At 37.7% G+C, this 19,837-nt stretch overlaps 1 protein-coding gene across 2 annotated transcripts in view; it reads left to right on the top strand.

The window, feature by feature from the left end:
* The window catches only part of JADE3 (jade family PHD finger 3), a 149,223-nt gene that overhangs the window by 84,423 nt on the left and 44,963 nt on the right, over positions 1–19,837 (top strand). For both annotated transcript variants that reach the window (XM_034950655.3, XM_034950654.4), the window contains exon 4: positions 1,420–1,577. In XM_034950655.3, coding sequence (XP_034806546.1) covers positions 1,420–1,577 — 158 coding nt within the window. The remainder of the gene's footprint in view (positions 1–1,419; positions 1,578–19,837) is intronic.

The following is a 19,837-nucleotide window of genomic DNA, read 5'->3' on the forward strand; positions in this document are numbered from 1 at the left end:
ATCTCCCTCCACCTTTCTCTTGTAAGGACACTTGTCAATGGATTTAGAGCCCACTTGGATATTCCAGAATGATATCTTCACCTGAAGATTCTTAACTTAATTACATCTGCAAAGACCCTTTTTCCAAATAAGGTAATATCCATAGTTTCTGGGAACTAGGATGTGGACATATCTTTTTGGAGGCCACCATTCAATCCACTGCAATATGTTTTCAGGTTAGGAAACTATGTAGAGCAGATTTCATAAGCAGTTATGGCAAGTATGAAGGTACGGCTTATGCTTTGTAATTAGATCATTTGGCATTATTCATTATTAGTCAAGCCCAAAGCATGATCTTGTAATCAATTGATATATTTTATAAAGACTATCACTTGGAAAATAATGAAATATTTTAGGATGTTGACACACACTTTCCAGAACTAAGGAGGATTTCCCACAGCACCATCTTTCCCAAAGATAGTAGTTTAGCAAATTGGAAATTGCCACCACTACTTAACCACTGCCTCATTAAAGATATTCTGAGGCCAGGCACCGTGCCTCACGCCTATAATCCCAGCACTTTGAGAGGCCAAGGCGGGCAGATCACTTGAGTTTAGCAGTTTGAGACCAGCCTGGGCAACCTGTTGAAACCCTGCCTCTACAAAAATTACAAAAAAAAAATTACAAAAATTAGCTGGGCATGGTGGTATGTGCCTGTAGTCCCAGCTACTCAGGAGGCTGAGGTGGGAGGATCGCTTGAGCCTGGGAGGCAGAGGTTGCAGTGAGCCAAAGTCACGCTATCGCACTCTAGCCTAGGTAACATAGTGAGACCCTGTCTCAAAAAAATAAAATTAAATTCTGGAACAGAAAGACATTAGGGAGAAAAATAGTGAAAATTTGAATGAATTCTATACATTAGTTAATAGTATTATAGCATTGCTACTTTCCTGGTTTAGGTAATTGAACTCTGGTTATATAAACTGTAAACAATTAGAGGAAACTAAGTGAAGGATATATGGAAACTTTACTATTTGATAACTTTTCTTTAAGTCTAAAATTATTTCTAAATAAATTTTAAAATGAAATGATGCCCAAATAATTATTAACTATCAGTGGATACTTGTTACTTAATTTAAGAAAGTTAAGGATTGTTTTATACAAACTGTTTTGAGTAACCTGTATTGTTGGTTTAAATTTAGAGAACCCAAGAAAATAATTCAGGAAGGACTGCATTACCCTTTATTAAATCCCAAATAAGCTGGCTTCCTTGTCAGTACTTCAAACCTTTCCAAACAGAAGTTGATCTGGCCATTTAGGAAGTTAGAGATGTTTCTCTTGTTGGAAGCAGAGTGGATGGGGATGGTCTTTTTAAAGGAGAACATTGAATGGTATCAGTTGCATAGTGATGGTCTTCTCAAGATATGTGCAATATCTTTCCAGGTATTCCGGAAGGACCTCATCAGTGCCATGAAACTTCCAGATTCTCACCACATTAATCCTGATAGCTATTACCTCTTTGCTGATACATGGAAGGAAGAATGGGAAAAGGGAGTCCAGGTACCAGCCAGTCCAGACACTGTTCCACAGCCTTCTCTCAGGTATTTGCATGCTTGCACCTTTGACTTAGGGAATGAATGCTCTCATGTTTATCTGTCTGCTGCTTGGGGAGAAACTTAGAGTGGCTAATTATGCATTTATAGTACAAAGTCACATACCATTTTCACCAATTCGCTCAGACCAGTGGCAGATTTTACCAGGCTATAATAAGCAATAAAGTCAGGCTCATGTATTTAGGGACATAGTATGTGCCCATTATTCATAGGATAAAACCATTTGAAGTCCAATCTGAAATTATGATAAAATTTTGGAGACAAGAATTTCCAAGTCTTGACTCAACAGTCAGTAGCATTTATTAGTCTTCTGAGAGAAACAGAATTAATTACATAATGCCTGTCTTAGTCTGTTTACTGTTGTTATAACAATACCTGAGTCTGTTTTATTTATTTATTTGTTTGTTTGTTTGTTTATTTTGAGATGGAGTCTCACTCTGTCACCCAGGCTGGAGTGCAGTGGCACCATCTTGGCTCACTGCAACCTCTGCCTCCCGGGTTCAAGAGATTCTCCTGCCTTACCCTCCCAAGTAGTTGGAATTACAGGCGTGCACCACCTTGCCCAGCTAATTTTTTTGGTATTTTTTTTAATAGAGACAGGGTTTCATCATGCTGGCCAGGCCGTTCTTGAACTCCTGACTTCGTGATCTGCCCACCTTGGCCTCCCAAAGTGCTGGGATTACAGGCCTGAGCCACCACGCCTGGCCGAGTCTGTATAATTTATAAAGAAATATTTGGCTCACAGTTCTAAAGACTGGGAAGTCCAAGGGCATGGCAGCAGCTTCTGAAGGGCTTTTATACTGTGTCATAACATGTGAGAAAAGAAGAAGGACAAGTGAACATGTGTTTAAGAGATCACAAGAGTGAGCCAAGCTCACTTTTATGATGACCCACTCTTGTGAGAATTAATTCACTCCTGCAGGAACTCATTCCCACAAGAACTAACTGCTGCTATAACAGCATTAGTCAATTCATGAGCACTCCACCCTCAATACCCAATTATCTCTTAAAGACCCCACCTCCCAACACCGTCACATTGGGAATTAAGGTTCCAATACACAAACTTTTGGTGACACATTCAAACTATAGAAACACCTGTGGGAAGTTTTATATATATATAACATATATATACATATATAACATATATATATATAAAAAATAGGGTCTTAAAGTAATGGTATCTATAAATAGAGGGTCAAAAACATAGAGTAATGGTACCTGTAAATAGAGGGCCAAAAACATAGAGTTTGTAAATGCATAAACCCAAATAAAAGGGGATTACTGAATGATTGAGTTGACTCTAAGCACATGGCCTTCATTTGCATTAGACCTGAGAAGAAAATTGAAATAGAAGAGGGCTTTGGTTTTAGAAAGAGGAGAGAAGGACTTTTCTGCCAGAGGAAGTAATAAGTAATAAGTTCAGTTAAAGAGTAGCGACTGGTTTTGGAAGCCATTTTTTCTTTCTGGTCTTTGTGTTTCCAATACTTTACACAAAGGTTGGCATTAAACAAAATGCTGAGTAAAAGTTTGAGTGAATGAATGAATGGGTAGAATGTAGAGTGCCAAATAAAGGGGCTAGTGGGACCTACTGGTTACTGTGAGAAATTGCAGATCTTATTGTACACCCATCAATTTCTATTACATATTAGATTTTTTTAAGGGCAGAGATAACATCCTTGAATTCTCTGCTCCTAGTACTAGGTTTTTAAGACCTAGTCATGGTCCAGAAATGCTTGTTGGAATCATTTCTAGAAACCCAGGCTGTCCTACCCACAGAGGCTGTCCTACCCACAGAGAGGCTGCCTATGCTCTGTTAAGGAAAACTCCACAGCCTTGCTCAGCACATGTCCCAAAACTCACTGGCTCATCATCAACACCATCTCCTGCCCCCTAAAAATCAGAGTAGCATCATGAATGAACATATGAGTTGAGTGTTTTCATGTCCTTGTTGTCAGTATTTTTATACAAATATAGCAGCCCTGCTGCTGAGTTGACCATCACCATTCCATTGATACTCCGAGGATTATTGAGTGTGACTAGCATCTTGACTTTAGTCTTGTTGGTAACTCAGTATCAATTATCTACTCATTGGAGGTGATTTTAATCTTTTAGGTTGAGTGGAAAATGTCCCCTGTACCACTTTAAAAATGTTATCTGATAAGTGAGCCATGGGTAAGTAGGGTAGCAAGAATGGAGCAACAGTTTAAGAACAGTAATTTATTTTCATTTTTTTAATTTTTTGAGATAGGGTCTCGCTCTGTCACTCAGGCTGGAGTGCAGTGGCATGTTGTCAGCTCACTGCAACCTCCGCCTCCTGAGTTCAAGTGATTCTCATGCCTCAGCCACTTGAATAGCTGGGGTTACAGGCATGTGCCACCATGCCTGGATATTTTTGTATTTTTAATAGAGACGGGGTTTCACCATGTTGGCCAGGCTGGTCTCAAACTCCTAGCCTCGAGTAATTTGTCCGCCTTGGCCTCCCAAGTGCTAGAATTAAATGTGTGAGCCCCCGCGCTCAGCCTAAGAACAACAGTAATTTTAGAAACTAAAAGAGTTTAACTTGTTTTCAAATATAGGGATGTGCGTTCCTAATTCATGTGTGGCTTCAGTGCTCTAATATTTGTTCCGAGGGCTTCAAATATTTACCATTATAAGTGCTGTGAATTGTTGGTAAATCTCTTCTGTTTCCCATAGTTCTTTGCCTATCATACGAAACTCTTAATTTTAATGGAACAACAAGGCAGACTATTAAATTATTGATCATATTGAATTCCTTAATGAAATCCTTAACTGGTTGCTCTTGGTAGGTATATCAGTTTCTGTTTTTTAGAAAATATCAATAAGACTTGTACTGTAGTATGTAGCCTTTCCTATGGAACAGTAATTCTCAAATTTTAGGGTGCATCAGAATCATTTGGAGGGCTTGTTAGAACAGATTTCTTAACCTCACCCCTAGTTTTTGATTCAGTAGATCTGAGGTGTGAGGTCTGAGAATTTGCATTTCTAACAACTCCTGACATGATACTGATGCCACTAGTCTGGGGATGACACTTTGAGAACAATTTTGTTATGAAATATGTTTATCTCATTTCCTGAATTTAATGGAAATCTCCATACTTTTATCATCTTCCTTGGATTTCTCTTTGGCTTTCAATATAAGCCAGCCATATTGGAGGCTCAACCTATTTAGGATTTGGTTGGAGTACCTAAACTTTGTTTGGAGTACCTAATTTCCTCAACCACAGCTGCTTATCACAGCAACCCTTAACTATCATCATTTTGCATGGGTCAAACTATGTCTTGTGATTTTTACTTTCTGAATTTTGTAAGTCACCTTAAAAATTAAATCTTTGTGATATGAAATTATATTGGAACATTAATAAATAATTTGTTTTCATGTCCTTCAACAGATTTTCAAAATCAAATGACTTCAATTAACATTTTTAAGTACTATATAAATTCAGGCCTATTTAGATACCCCATGGTATGAAGTTACTCTCAGACTTGCCTTTTAACTAGGAGCTAGTCTTAAGGTTTTTTGGCAGAGCTTTCTATTTGCCATCCATATACCCTTTTCAGTGAAATATATGTCTTTTGCCTGTTTTCTAATCAGATTCTTTGTTTTTTTACTATTGAGTGTTGAGAATTACTTATAAATTTGAGATATGAATCCATTGTCAAATATGTGGTTTGCAAATATTTTCTCCCAGTCTATTTATAGATTGACTTTTCGTCCAGTTAACAGGGTCGTTCACAAAGTATAAGTTTGTGATTTTGATGAAGTTCAATTTATTGATTTTTTTTTCTTCTGGATCATGCTTTTAATGTCATGCTGTGAACTTTTCACTTAGCTCTATGTCTCAAAAATATTCTTCTATGTTTTCTTTTAAGAGTTTTATAGTTTTACATTTAAATGCGTGAACCATTTTGAATTAATTTTGTGTAAGATATGAGGCATAGATCAAAGTTCAAAATCAGGTAAGTTGATTCTTCCCACTTTATTCTTTTTTCAAAATTGCTGTGGCTATTCCACTTTCTTTGTCTTTCCATTCAAATTTTATAATAAGCTTTCCATATGTACAAAAAATCTTGCTGGATTTTCATAAGGATTATATTAAACCTTTATCACTTGGGAAGAATTGACATCTGTACAAGTCCTGTACACATTTTGCTAAATTTATGCTTAAGTGTTAAAATTTTTTGAGCAGTTGTTAATGGTATTGTATTTATAATTTAGGTTTCCACATGGTCATTGCTAGTACATACAAATACAACCAATTTTTGTGTGTTGATCTTGTGTTTTCTATAACCCTGCTGAATTACTTAGTTCTGGCAGTTTTATTTAAAAAAAAAAAAAAAGAGGTTCCTTAGGATTTTCTGTGTAGACCATCATGTTACCTGCAAATAAAGATGGTTTTATTTTTCCTTTCCAATCTGTTTACTTTTTATTTCTTTTCTTGCCTTATTCTAGTAGCTAAAATGTCTTGTAGTATGTCAAATAGCAGTGGAGAGAGCAGACATCATTGTCTTGTTCCCAATCTTAGGCGGAAGGCTTTCAGTCTTTCAATATATTAAGTATGATATTAACTATAGGGTTTTTCATAGATATTCTTTGTCAAGTTGAGGAAGTTCACCTCTACTCCTAATGTGTGGTAGTTTTTTTCATAAATGGGTATTGAATTTTGTCAACTGAAATGATCCCTATCAAATGATATGATCAGGTGATTTTTTTTCTTCTTCAGCCTGTTAATGTTATAGATTACATTGATTGATTTTTTTTAATATTGAACAAGCCTTGCATTGCTTGAGCAAACCTGAGTATTAGTCAGCTTGGGCTGCCATAACAAAATATCACAGGCTGGATAGCTTAAACAACAGAAATTTATTTCTCAAAGTTCTGGAGTCTGAAAGTCCTAGATCAAGGTCTTGCAGAGTTCAGTTTTGGTGAGGGCTCTCTTCCTTGCTTGCTGCCTTCTCACTGTGTGCTCACATGGCCTTTCCCTTATGACCTTATTTAAGCTTAATTACCTCCTGTAGGCCTTGTCTCCAAATACAGTCACATTGGGGGTTAAATTTTGGGGGTGACACAATTCAGTCCATAACACCAAGTTGATCAGGGATTATATTATATTTTTATACTGCTTGATTTGACTTGCAAATATCTTGTTGGAAATTTTTATGTCTATGTATTTTTATGTCTTATTTTTATGTTCCCGAGGAATATTGACCTGTAGTCTTATATATATATATAAATAATTATATATAATTAATGTATATATAAATTTATATATTTATATAGATATAAATTTATATATATACATTAATTATATTATAATTAATGTATATATTATATATAATTAATGTATATATAAATTACAAATTATAATTAAATTTGTAATTTATATATAATTTATATATAAATTAATTATATATAATTTAGATATATTTTATATATAATTTTGGTGACATACACCAAAATTATAAATTTATATATATTTATAAATTTATATATATAAATTTATTTTTATATATTTATATTTTATATATAAATTTATTATATATATAAATTTATAAATTATTTATATATAAAAATAATGTGAGAGACAGGGTCTCGCTCTGTTGCCCAGGCTGGAGTGCAGTGGCACCACCTCAAGCTCAGTACAACTTCCACCTCCTAGGCTCAAGTGATCCTCCTGCCTCAGCCTCCTGAGTAGCTGGGATTACAAGTGTTCATCACCACGCCCAGCTGATTTTTGTATTTTTTGTAGAGACAGGGTTTCACCGTGTTGCCCAGGCTGGTCTCAAGCTCCTGACCTCAAGCAGCCCTCCAGCATTGGCCTCCCAAAGTGCTGGGATTACAGGCATGAGCCTCTCATGATATTTATATCTGTATTGTATCAGGGTAGTACTGGTCTTATAAAATTAGTTGGGAAATATTCCTTCCTCTTCTAGTTTTTGGAAGAAATGGTATAGAACTGGGGTTAATTCTTATTAAAATGTTTGATGGAATTCTCCAATGAAACACTCCAGACCTGGAGGCTTCTCTTTGGGGATTTGCTTAAGTATAAATTTGAGTTCTTTTTTTTGTTTGTTTGTTTGTTTGAGGCCTTGCTCTGTCACCCAGGCTGCAGTGAAATGGCACAATCACGGCTCACTGCAGCCTCAACCTCCTAAGCCCAAGCAATCTTCCCACCTCAGCCTCCCAAGAGCTGGGACCACAGGCCTGTGCCGCCATATGCGGCTAATTTTTTAAGAATTTTTGTAGAGATGAAGTCTTCCTATGTTGGCCAGTCTGGTCTGAAACTCCTGGGCTCAAGTGATCCTCCCGCCTCAGCCTACCAAAATGTTGGGATTACGGGCGTGAGCCACTGCACATGGCAAATTTGAGTCCTTTAATAGATAATTTGAATAGCCCTGTAACTATTTCATGTTGAGTGACTTTGGTTAGTTTGTAGTTTAAGGTACTGGTTTGTTTCATCTAAGTTGTTGAATTTACATGTATAGAATGGCTCATAGTATTCCCTGTGTTGCTTTCATTTTAAAATTCAATCTTGGCTAGACTTCTACTTCCAAAAAAATGGAGTAGGTATGCTTTTCCCTATGCCTCCCACTAAGTACAATTAAAAACCCTGAGCATTTTATATAATGCAAACATAAGACTTTGAAAGATCAGGAGAAGAAAGCAGAACAGCTAGAGTCCTTGAGACCTGACGAACAACCCAGTTTTATGTTCCCTGGGATTTCTTTTTGTTCCCAGAGTTGGTGCTGGAGAAGCTAGCAACCCAGAAGCACAAACCAGCAAAAACAAAAAACAAAAACTAAGAAAAGCCTGTCCTCTCTAGCCAGATGACCAGGAAAGGGACAGCCTATCAGACAGGAAACCTTTTTTAATTTTATTTTATTATTTTTTTGAGACTGAATCTCTGTCGCCCAGGCTGGAGTGCAGTGGCGCCATCTCTGCTTACTGCAACCTTCGCCTCACTGGTTAAAATGATTCTCCTGCCTCAGCCTCCCAAGTAGCTGGGATTGCAGGTGCACACCATCACACCCAGCTAATTTTTGTATTTTTAGTAGAGGTGGGGTTTCACCACGTTGGCCAGGCTGGTCTCAAACTCTTGACCTCAAGTGATCCACCCACTTCGGCCTCCCAAAGGGCTGGGATTACAGGTGTCAATCACTGTGCCTGGCCAACATGGAAAACTTTTAGACAGAAAACTCTTCTCCAGTCAAACACCACAGAAAAATACTTTGGGCCACCCCAACCTTCTCCAGCAAAGATGGAGTAGGGAGCCTAGACAGCAATGATGTACCCCATTTGGGGTTGTGTTAGAGGAGACTGAGTGGACAGTCAGGATTTTCACCTCTGTTCAGCAGTGTCAGTGGAGGCCATGCAGGAAACAATAGCAAGGCATTCTCACCAATCCCAGTGATGGAGGTATCCATGGAAGCCTAGTGGGAGGCCGAAACTCTCAGCCCCACCCAACAGTAACAGGGATGTTGACACAGGCCAAATGGTGAACTAGGTCTTATACAACCACCTGGTGGTAACAAGGCAATGCCCCCAACCCTGATCTCCAGCCAGATAGTGTCATAGGAAGCCAGCCAAAATCGAAGGTTTGCATAAGATCCAGAGTCTCATAATGCCCCAAATGTCTAGGTTTTAGTAAAAAATTACTCATCAAGAATCAGGAAGGTCTCAACTTGACCAAAGACAGATGCCGACATCAAGATGCCAGATATTAGAATAGTTTAACGAAGATTTTAAAACAGCCAACATAAAAATGCTTCAGTGAACAATTGTGAACATACTTGAAACAAATTAAAAAAAAATAGTATCCCTCTTTCATTCCTATTATTGGCAATTTTTGTATTATCTTTTTTTCTTGCTATAGGTTGGTCAGTTATCTTGATCATTTCACAGAACACTCTTTTTATTTTTGTTTGTTTTTAGAGACAGGGTCTTACTCTGTCACTCACGCTGGAGTACAGTGGCATGATCACAGCTCACTACAGCCTGGACCTTTTGGGCTCAAGTGATCCTCCTGCCTCAGCCTCCTAAGTAGCTGGGACTACAGGCGCATGCCACCACGCCAGGCTAATTTTTGTAGTTTTTTTTTTTTTTTTTTTTTTTTTTGTAGAGACAGGGGTTTTGCCATGTTGCCCAGGCTGGTCTTGAACTCCCGGGCTCAAGCAATCCGACCACCTCGGCCTCCCAAAGTGCTGGGATTACAAGTGTGAGCCAGTGCGCCCAGCCCATTACTTTTCTGTTTTTAATCTCATTGATTCCTGGTCTTTATTATTTTTATCCTTCTGCTTACTTTGGGTTTATTTTGCTTTTTTCTCGTTTCTAGTGTTGAGAACTTAATTTATTGATTTGAAGCTTTTTCTCTTATCTAATGTAAGCAGGTAGTACTATAAATTTTCCTCTCAGCACCTGCTTTAACCGTGTCTCATAAATTTTGATATGTTGAATTTCATTTTCGTTCTCTTAAGTATATATTTTTTTAACTTCTCTTGAAATTTCTTCTTTCACCCATGGATTATTTCAAAGTGTGATTTTTGGTTTCCAAGTGTTTGGAGGTTTTCTTGTTATCTTTCTGTTGCTGATTTCTAGTTTTCTTTTTTTTTTTTCTTTTCTTTTAAGAGATGAGATCTCACTATATTGTCCAGGCTGGTCTCGAACTCCTGGGCTCAAGCAATCCTCCCACCTTGACCTCCCAAAGTGCTGGGATTATGGGTGTGAGCCACTGTGCGTGGCCAGTTTCTAGTTTTGATTCCACTGTGATCAGAAAACACACTCTATATAATTCCAGTTATTTAAATTTGTTGAGGTTTATTTTATGGCCCAGGATATGGTCTGTCATGGTACATGTTCCATGGGTGCTTAAAAATAAGTGTATGCTGCTCTTGTTGGGTAGAGTATTCCATAAATGTCAATTCGTTCAACTCTGTTAGTTGGTGGTAGTGTTGAGTTCTTCTGTACCCTTGTTGATTTTCTGTTTGTTGGTTCTATCAATTATTGAGAGAGGTTGAGGTCTATAGCTATAATCATGGATTTGTCCATTTCCACTTTGAGTTCAGTTCATTTTTGCTTCACGTTTTGGAGCACTGTTGTTTGGTGCACACACATTTGTGATTGCTATGTCTTCTTGATGACACTTTTATCATTATATAATATTCCTCTTCATCTCTGGTAATTTTCTTCACTATGCAGTCTACTTTATCTGATGTTAATATAGTCACTTTTGCTTTCTTTTGAGTGATGTTTGCATCATATGTCTTTCTCCATTATTTTACTTTCAACCTACTTATATCCTTATATTTTAAGTATGTTTTATTTAGACAGCATATATTTGGATCATATTTTTAAATCTGCTGTATCAATCTGTCTTTTAATTGGTTTAGATCACTTATATTTGATGCAATTATTAATATGTTAGGACTTCAGCGTGTCCTTTTATTGTGTGTGTGTGTGTGTGTGTGTGTGTGTGTTCTCTGTTTTTCATTTCTCTGTTTTATTTTTCCTACCTTCCTTGGAGGTTCCCTGAACAAACTACCAAACTCAATCCATGTGAAATAGATCATTTGAATAGCCCCAAAGCTATTAGTAACATTGAATTTGTAATTAAAAACTTCCCCTAAAAATACCTCCAGGCCCAGATGGTTTCACTGAGAATTCTACCAAACATTGAAAGAAATAACAAGTGATAACAGTAGAAGAGAAATTTGAATCAAAGATGAATAGAGTTATAAAAGAAATAGCTAACCATGGGAATATGGGGATATGCTGCTGTTTTAGAAGCTCTAGGTTTACAGCCAAAAAGAACTTAGTGAAGGCAAACTTATCAACATAAATGAAGAAAATGGTTATGGTGAAAAGAATGAAGATGTCCCAGAGGAAGTGATACTAGTGAAAAAGTGCACATTAAAGGGATTCTTGGAAGTATTTTACAACATTGAAGGTACAAAGAACAAAATGTTGAAAACTAATCCACACTTAGAAGGGAATATGACAATTTGCCAAGGGGTAGAAAAGGTGCTTGCTCCATGTTGTAAGTTATACAATGAAAAGGAGTTAAGCATTGTAATCTTGATAAGTTTTTACAAATAAATAAAAGTGTAATTCTCAATGTTTCTAGTGTTTCAAATTATAGTATATTAAATACATATTGGTTTTATTATTTTTTATTTCACTATATGTTTATAGTCAATGGGAAGATAGCTTTTTAATGTTTTGACAAAATTTTTAAAGGTCATTAATGACAGTTTTCCCCATTGTTTATTAAGATTGCTTTTCACAGTTTTAGCTTGCACAGTCATTTTTACAGTATCATACCACCATGCAAAGCAAGGACTATCTGTAATCTTTAGTGACAGAAAGCAGATCATTGGTTTTCTGGGAGGAGACAGGGAAGCAGGAGGATACAAGGAAACTTTTGGGGGTGATGGACACATTATCTTGGTTGTGATGCTAGTTGTACAAATGTATGTAGATGTGTGTGTCAAAACTTTATACATTTAAAATATATACAGTTTATTGTATACCCAAATCATGTATATGATGAATATAATACTTTTATATTCATATATACACATAGATACATTATAAGTATATGAACAATCATCACAAGTAGAGGTGTGTATATGTATAGATGGGTAAGAAAATGTGATAGTGGGGTCGAGTGTAGTGGCTCACACCTGTAATCCCAGCACTTTGGGAAGCCAAGGCGGGAGGATTACTTGAGCCCAGGAGTTCAAGACCAGCTTGGGCAACATAGTGAGACCTCGTCTCTACAAAAAGTAAAAAAATTAGCTGGGCATGGTGGCATGCGCCTGTAGTCGAGCTGCTCGGGAGGCCGAGTTGGAAGGATCGCTTGAGCCTAGGAGGTTGAGGCTGCAGTGAGCCACTGCAGGCTGCAGAGAGTACCACTACACTCCAGCCTAGGTAACAGAGCAAGACCCTGTCTCAAAAAGAAATGTGATAGTGGCTACATGAAGACACAATCATGGGTGGTTAGAAAAGGAGAAAGACAAGATGTGACTGTAAACTACCTAAGGGCAGAACCCCTACTGTTCACATAAAAAGGTTTTCAGTAAATATGTGTTGTAAGGAGAATAGGAAAAGAAAACAAAGAGGAAAATGGTGGATGTTAATTAAGAAAATTTGAGAAGGGCCAAAATATAAGTCAGAAAAACAAAGATGAGAACAGGAGGAAACTAAACCTTCCATTTTCACCATTTGCATTCCTTTCTTTTTTTTTTTTTTCTTTTCATTTTTGAGACAGGATCTTACTCTCTTGCCCAGGCTGGAGCGTGGTGGCACGATCACAGCTCACTGCAGCCTCGACCTCCCAGGTTCAAGGGATCCTCTCACCTCAGCCTTCCAAGTAGCTAGGACTACAGGCGCACACCACCGTACCTGGCTAATTTTTGTATCTTTTGTAGAGATGGGATCTCCTTGTGTTGCCCAGGCTGGTCTCGAACTCCCAGGCTCAAGCAATTCTCCCACCTCGGCCTCCCAAAGTACAGGGATTACAGGTGTGAACCACTATGCCTGGCCCACTTGCCTTTCTTATACTAAAATAAAAAGATTTTTTTGGCCGGGCATCTCAAAAAAAAAAAAAAAAGATTTTTTCACTTTCTCAAGTGCTTGATTGAAAGAGTTTAATGTAAGTAGACATAACATTACAACTAATAAGTGATGTTTTAAATCAAAATAGGGGAATGGGAGGTAGGGAAATTTTACTAAGTTCCTCAGTCAGATCAAGTTTTAAGTTTGTCACATGACCTCTGTGGTTTTCATAAATGTGCAGCTTGCTTTTCTTAGATTTTTTTAAGTGGGATAATTCACCTATTAGAAATTTTTATTTTTATTTATTTATTTTGAGACGGAGTTTCGCTCTTGTTGCCCAGGCTGGAGTGCAATGGTGCGATCTAGGCTCACCACAACCTCCGTCTCCCCAGTTCAACCGATTCTCCTGCCTCAGCCTCCCGAGTAGCTGAGATTACAGGCATGTGCCACCACAACCGGCTAATTTTGTAGTTTTAGTAGAGACAGGGTTTCTCCATGTTGGTCAGGCTGGTCTCGAACTCCCGACCTCAGGTGATCCGCCTGGCTTGGCTGGGATTACAGGTGTGAGCCACCGCGCCCGGCCATGTAAATTTTTAAATCAAGATAGAATTCACATACCATAAAATTCACCCTTTTAAATTATATGGTGGTTTTTAGTATATTCACAGAGTTATACAATCATCATTCCTGTGTAATTCCAAAACGTTTTTATCACCCTAGAAAGAAACCCCACATCTGTTAGCAGTTACTAGTCATTCTCCGCTTCCCCCAGCCCCTGGCAACCACTGTATTAGTCTGCTAGGGCTGCCATAACAAAATACCACAGACTGGGTGGCTTAAAGAACAAAAATTTGGACGTTTTCAGACGTTTCTCTTTCTCTCTCTCTCCCTCTCAAAAAAAAAAAATTTATTTTTTCATAGTTCTAGAGTCTAGAAATCCAAGATCAAGGTGTCATCAGGGTTGACGTCTGGTGAGGCCTCTCTTCCTAGTGTGTAAACAGCCACCTTCTCACTGTGTCCTCACATGGCCTTTCTTCTGTACGTGCACAGTTTGTGGGGGTGGAGCTCTGGGGTGTCTCCTTCTAAGGACACCAGCCCTATCAGACAAAGGCCCCATCCTTATGACCTCTCATAACCTTTATTACCTACTTATAGGCCCTGTCTCCAAATAAAGTCACATCATGGGTTAGGTCTTCAACATGAATTTGAGAAGGGCCTGTTGAGTTCACAACAACCACTAGTCTGCTTTCTGTTCTTATGGAACTGCCCGCTCTGGACATTTCATATAAATGGAATCATACAATGTATGGCATTTTGAGTCTGACTTTTTTCATTTAGCATAATGTTTTGGAAGTTCATCCGTGTTATATGTATCAGTATTCATTACTTTTATGACCAAATAATATTCTGTTATATGGATACACCACATTTTGTTAATCTGTTCAGCAGTTGATGGATATTTGGGTTGTTTCCACATATGGGCTGTTATGAATAATGGTGCTATAAACATCCTCATACAGTTTTTTTTTTATTTTAATCAGGTCTTCTAGAAGAAAATTCATACAGGTTTTTGAGTGCACATATGTTTTCATTTCTCTTGGGTACATACCTAGGAATAGAATTATTGAGTCATATGGTAACTCTATCTTTAACATTTTGAGGAATTGTCAAACTATTTTTTATAGCATCTGCAACATTTTACATTCCTGTCAGTAATGTGTGAAGGTTACATTTTCTCCACATCCTCACCAATACTTGTTATTGTCTGTCTTTTTGTTATAGCCTTTCTAGTGGGTATGAAGTGTATTTCACTGTGATTATGATTTGCATTTGTCTAATGGCTAATGATGTTGAACAGCTTTTCTCGATGTCCTTCTTAGCCATTTATATATCTTTTGAAGAGACCTTTTCTACTTTATCACACAAAAAAGCCTTTATGAGGTCAGAAAACACAAGATTTTATCTTTGTCTTCTATGAAATGCTGCTGTTCACACAGCCAGAATGAGTCGTCTTAAGTCCCATCACATTTATTTGAGTATGTATGTCCTTGGCTGCTGAAAATCTGACCCTTTAATGAATAGGGCAGCAAAGTTCCCTGACCATCAGTGTTCTAGAATGTCCCATTTTTTAATACTGCATCCATGCACACCTCCTATGTTGTCTTTGGAGAAATTATTCAGATCCTTAACTCAATTTTTTTAAACGGGCAGTCTTTTTATTGAGTCATAAGAGTTCTTTACATATTCTGGATACAAGTCTCTTATCAGAAATATGATTTGCAAATATTTTCTCCCATTCTATTGATTCTCTTTTTACTTTCCTCATGGTGTCCTTTGAGGAACAACGTTTTTAATTTTGGGCCAGGTGCAGTGACTCACACCTGTAATCCCAACACTTTGGGAGGCTGAGGTGGGAGGATGGCTTGAAACCAGGATCTCAAGGCCATACTAGGCAACATAGCAAGTCCTCATCTCTACAAAAAATAAAAAATTAGCTAGCCATGGTGGCGCATACCTATAGTCCCAGCTGTTCAAGAGACTTACGTGGAAGGATTGCTTGAGCCCAGGAGTTTAAGGCTGCAGTGACCTATGATCACACCACTGCACTCCAGCCTGGGTGACAGAGTGAGACCCTGCCTCAAAAAAAAAAAGTTTTTAATTGTGATGAAGTCCAGTTTATCTGTTTTTTTTGTTGTTGTTGTTGTTGCTTGTCCTTTTGATGTTATATCCAAGAAATATCAAATATTGCCTAAGCCAAGGTCAAGAAGTTTTATACCTATATTTTCTTCTAAGAATTTTATAGTTTGGCTATTACGTTTAGGTGTTTGATCCATTTGAATTCATTTTTGTATCTGGCTTGAGGTATTAGGGGTCCAAGTTCATTTTTTTTTATGTGTGGATATCTAGTTGTCACAACACCATTTGTTGGGTAGCTTCCTTTTTGAAAATGATGAACACTGTACCCCAAACCCACGTACCTTGGTTCCATGTATTCCTTATAAGTCAGGCTGCTATGAAAGAAAGCATAGTTATTGAATTAGCAAGAAATCCTAGTTTTATATTTTGAAATCTTAGTTCTTTTTTCAGAGACAGCGTCTCGTTCTCTGTTGCCCAGCCTGGAATGCAGTGGCACAATCATAGCTCACTGTAATCTTGAACTCCTGGGCTCAAGCAATCCTCCTGCCTTAGCCTCCCCAATTAGTTGGGACTACAGGCACATACCACTGTACCCAGTTATTTTTTATTATTTTTTTAGAGATGGGATCTCGCTATGTTGCCCAGGCTGGTCTCAAACTCCTGGCCTCAAGCAGTTATCCCATCTTGGCTTCCCAAAGTGCTGAGATTACAAACATGAGCCACTGCACCCAGCCAGTTTTATTTTTTTAATCTCCTGTTTCACAAATCTACCAAAGTGACTTAAAATTTTTTTATCTAGTTTGAGATGCTAATTTCTGTACTTTATGCTTCACTCTGTCCAAATATAAGGGAACTTTTTAAAAGTTAATGGAATAATGGAATTAAGTGATGAAAATTAAAAATATAAACTTCATTTCTCAACGTAAGCTCCATCAAGGTCAAGACACTTTTGTAAGCAATGATACCAGCCATTTAGTTCTTCCCTAGAGAACTGAGCGTCCTGGGAATTTAACCATGTCAGTGCAGTCTTTTTTGCATTATTAACGGATGGAAAATGGGTACCCTTAAAGATTTTTTAATATTAGGACACAAAAAGAAGTCAGAAGGAGGCAAAACAGGACCGTAAGGTGGATGCTTAATGATTTCCCATTGAAACTCTCACAAAATTACTCTTGTTTGATGAGAAGAATGAACTGGAGCATTGTTGTGATAGCAAAAGACGTTCTGGTAAAGCTTTCTTGAGCAGTTTTCTGTAAAGCTTTGGCTAACTCTCTCAAAACACTCATAATAAGCAGATGTTATCATTCTTTGGCCCTCCAAAAAGTCAACAAGCAAAATGCCTTGAACATCCCCAAAAACTGTTGCCATGACCTTTACTCTTGACTGACCCACTTTTGCTTTGACTGGGCCACTGCTGCCTCTTGGTAGCCATTGTTTTGAATGTGCTTTGTCTTCAGGATTGTACTCGTAAAGCCATGTTTCATCTCCTGTTATAATTCTTCAAAGAAATGCTTCAGGATCTTGATCCCACTTGTTTAAAATTTCCATTGAAAGCTCTGCACTTGTCTGTAGCTGATCTGGCTGTAACCAGTTTCAGCACCCATTGAGTGAAAGGTTTGCTTAACTTTAATTTTTCAGTCAGAATTGTGACTGAAGAACTGTGACTGTATGCTGAACCAGTTGAGATGTCTGTGGTGTTGGCTGTTGTTTGTGCTGTTAATCATCAGTCCTCTTTAATTAGGGCATGAACAAGATGAATTTTTTCCTTGCAAATTGATGCGATGTAAAAATGATGTGAATGTGGGCTTTATCTTCAACTTTGTCTCTTCCCTTCTTAAAACAAGCTATCCATTTGTAAACTGCTGATTTCTTTGGGGCATTGTCCCCATGAACTTTTTGTAAAACAGCGATTTCTCCTTTCTTCTACCCAGATTTCACCATAAATTTGATGTTTGTTCTTGCTTCAGTTTTAGCCAAATTCCTATTGCTCTAATAGGGGCCCTTTTCAAACTGATGTCTTATCCTTCTTAGTGCCTGTAAAAGTTAGTATGAATTTATTTTTGTGTAAATTTTTGAAATCTACATATAGTTTTTTATTTTCCATGAACTTTTTGAAGACCTCTTATATGTTACTGTTTTCCCACCCTACACGACAAAACAGCATTATGTTAATTTTTATTGGTTAATTTTATAACTTTTGTGTTAGTTTTCCTTTTGTGTATTTTAAACAGTTTTTGAAATTAAAAATAGCTTTATTCTCAAAAACCATAAATAAAAATGTTCTCTTCCAATGTAATTGCCAAGTTTAAATAAATGTAAGTGTTCTATAACAAACCCTTGCAATAATTATTTTTAGATTTAAAACTCTTATCTTCAGTGATTATGTATTACTATGTTAATAATTGTTGAATTGTAAAAATTATCTCCACCTTCCAAATTTTAAAAATTGTAAGTCAGAGTGCATTGAAAGCATGATGACATTCCTTAATTCTGCGCTGAAGGTTTTTAATAAAGAATGTTATAGCAATTCACAATAACATATGGAAAGTATCAGAATGTAAAAACAAAAAATTATGAATATATTATTTTGGGCTTGCTACTTCATATTAGTTTTGGTAAAATTAAAACCCAGTTGGTTAGTTTCTGCTGATGGAAATCTCACTTCTATGGAGAAAATATTACAAAATGTAAATCTGTTAGAGAAATTTAAGAATGAATCTGGCCGGGTGTGGTGGCTCACGCCTGTAATCCCAGCACTTTGGGAGGCCAAGGTGGGTGGATCGCTTGAGATCAGGAGTTCGAGACCAGCCTGGCCAACATGGTAAAACCCCATCTCTACCAAAAATACAAAAAAATTAGCTGGGTGTGGTGGCTTATGCCTGTAATCCCAGCTACTCGGGAGGCTGAGGCATGAGAATCGCTTGAACCTGGGAAACAGAGGTTGCAGTGAGCCAAGATTGTGCCACTGCACTCCACCCTGAGTGACAGAGCAAGACTGTCTCAAAAAAAAAAAAAAGGAATTAATCTAATGTAATACAATAGTAAATTAAGTTAAAATGTACTTGAAAATATTTGGAAATAATTATTATGTATTGGGATACGCCATTTGTTATAGCAAACATCCTCAAAAGTCTCAGCATCTTTTTTTTTTTTTTTTTGAGACAGGATCTCTGTCACTCAGGCTGGAGTGCAGTGGCATGATCATAGCTCACTGCAGCCTCGACCTCCCGGGCTCAAGAGATCCTCCTATCTCAGCCTCCTGAGTAGCTGGGACTACAGACGTGAGCCACTGCACCCGACCAGTCTCAGCATCTTAATACAATGAAGTCTTTATTTTTCGCACATGTCTCCATCCAATGTGGGTTTGAATGTGGATCCCCTCTGCCCCACACAGTTATTTAGGGACACAAGCTCTTTTTATGAATGGCGCTTTTATTTACTACCCATTCTCTTTTCTACTCTCTAACTTCTCAATCCAGTGAGCATGAAAAGAGTGGAGGGTTATACAGTTGGGGTTTTTTTCTGGTGGGGGCAGCGGGGGTAGGCTTTGAAGTGACTTACCTACCTACATATCATTAGCCAGAACTCACTCCTATGGCCCACCTAACAGCAAAGGGGGCTGGAGAACGCAGTCTTGCTATGTGTGCAGGTGGAAATGGAAATAGGGTTTGGTGAACACCTCGTACTTCTCTGCTGCTCTTTGATAGTGGCATTACAAAGTCAAAGCTATGAGAGCACAGGAACCTTATTGGTTTTATTCACCACTGTAACCCTGTAGTTGATGCTATGGTCTACACTGCACAGATTTCCATATAGTCTTAGGATCTTTCCACCTAGTGTCTCAGCAGGATAGTCTGACTTCTTACAGACAGTTCAGGACTCCAAGAGTGAATGTTTTAAGAGGTAAGAAGTGGAAGGTGCTCATTTCAAAGCCTAGGCTCAGAAACTGACACAGTATTACTTGCACTATATTTTATTAGAGCAGTTGCAGAGGGCTTCCAAATTGAAGGAAAGGAAAATAGGCCCCATTTCTCAATAA

Source organism: Pan paniscus, chromosome X (genome assembly GCF_029289425.2).
Source record: "Pan paniscus chromosome X, NHGRI_mPanPan1-v2.0_pri, whole genome shotgun sequence".
NCBI lineage: Eukaryota > Metazoa > Chordata > Mammalia > Primates > Hominidae > Pan > Pan paniscus.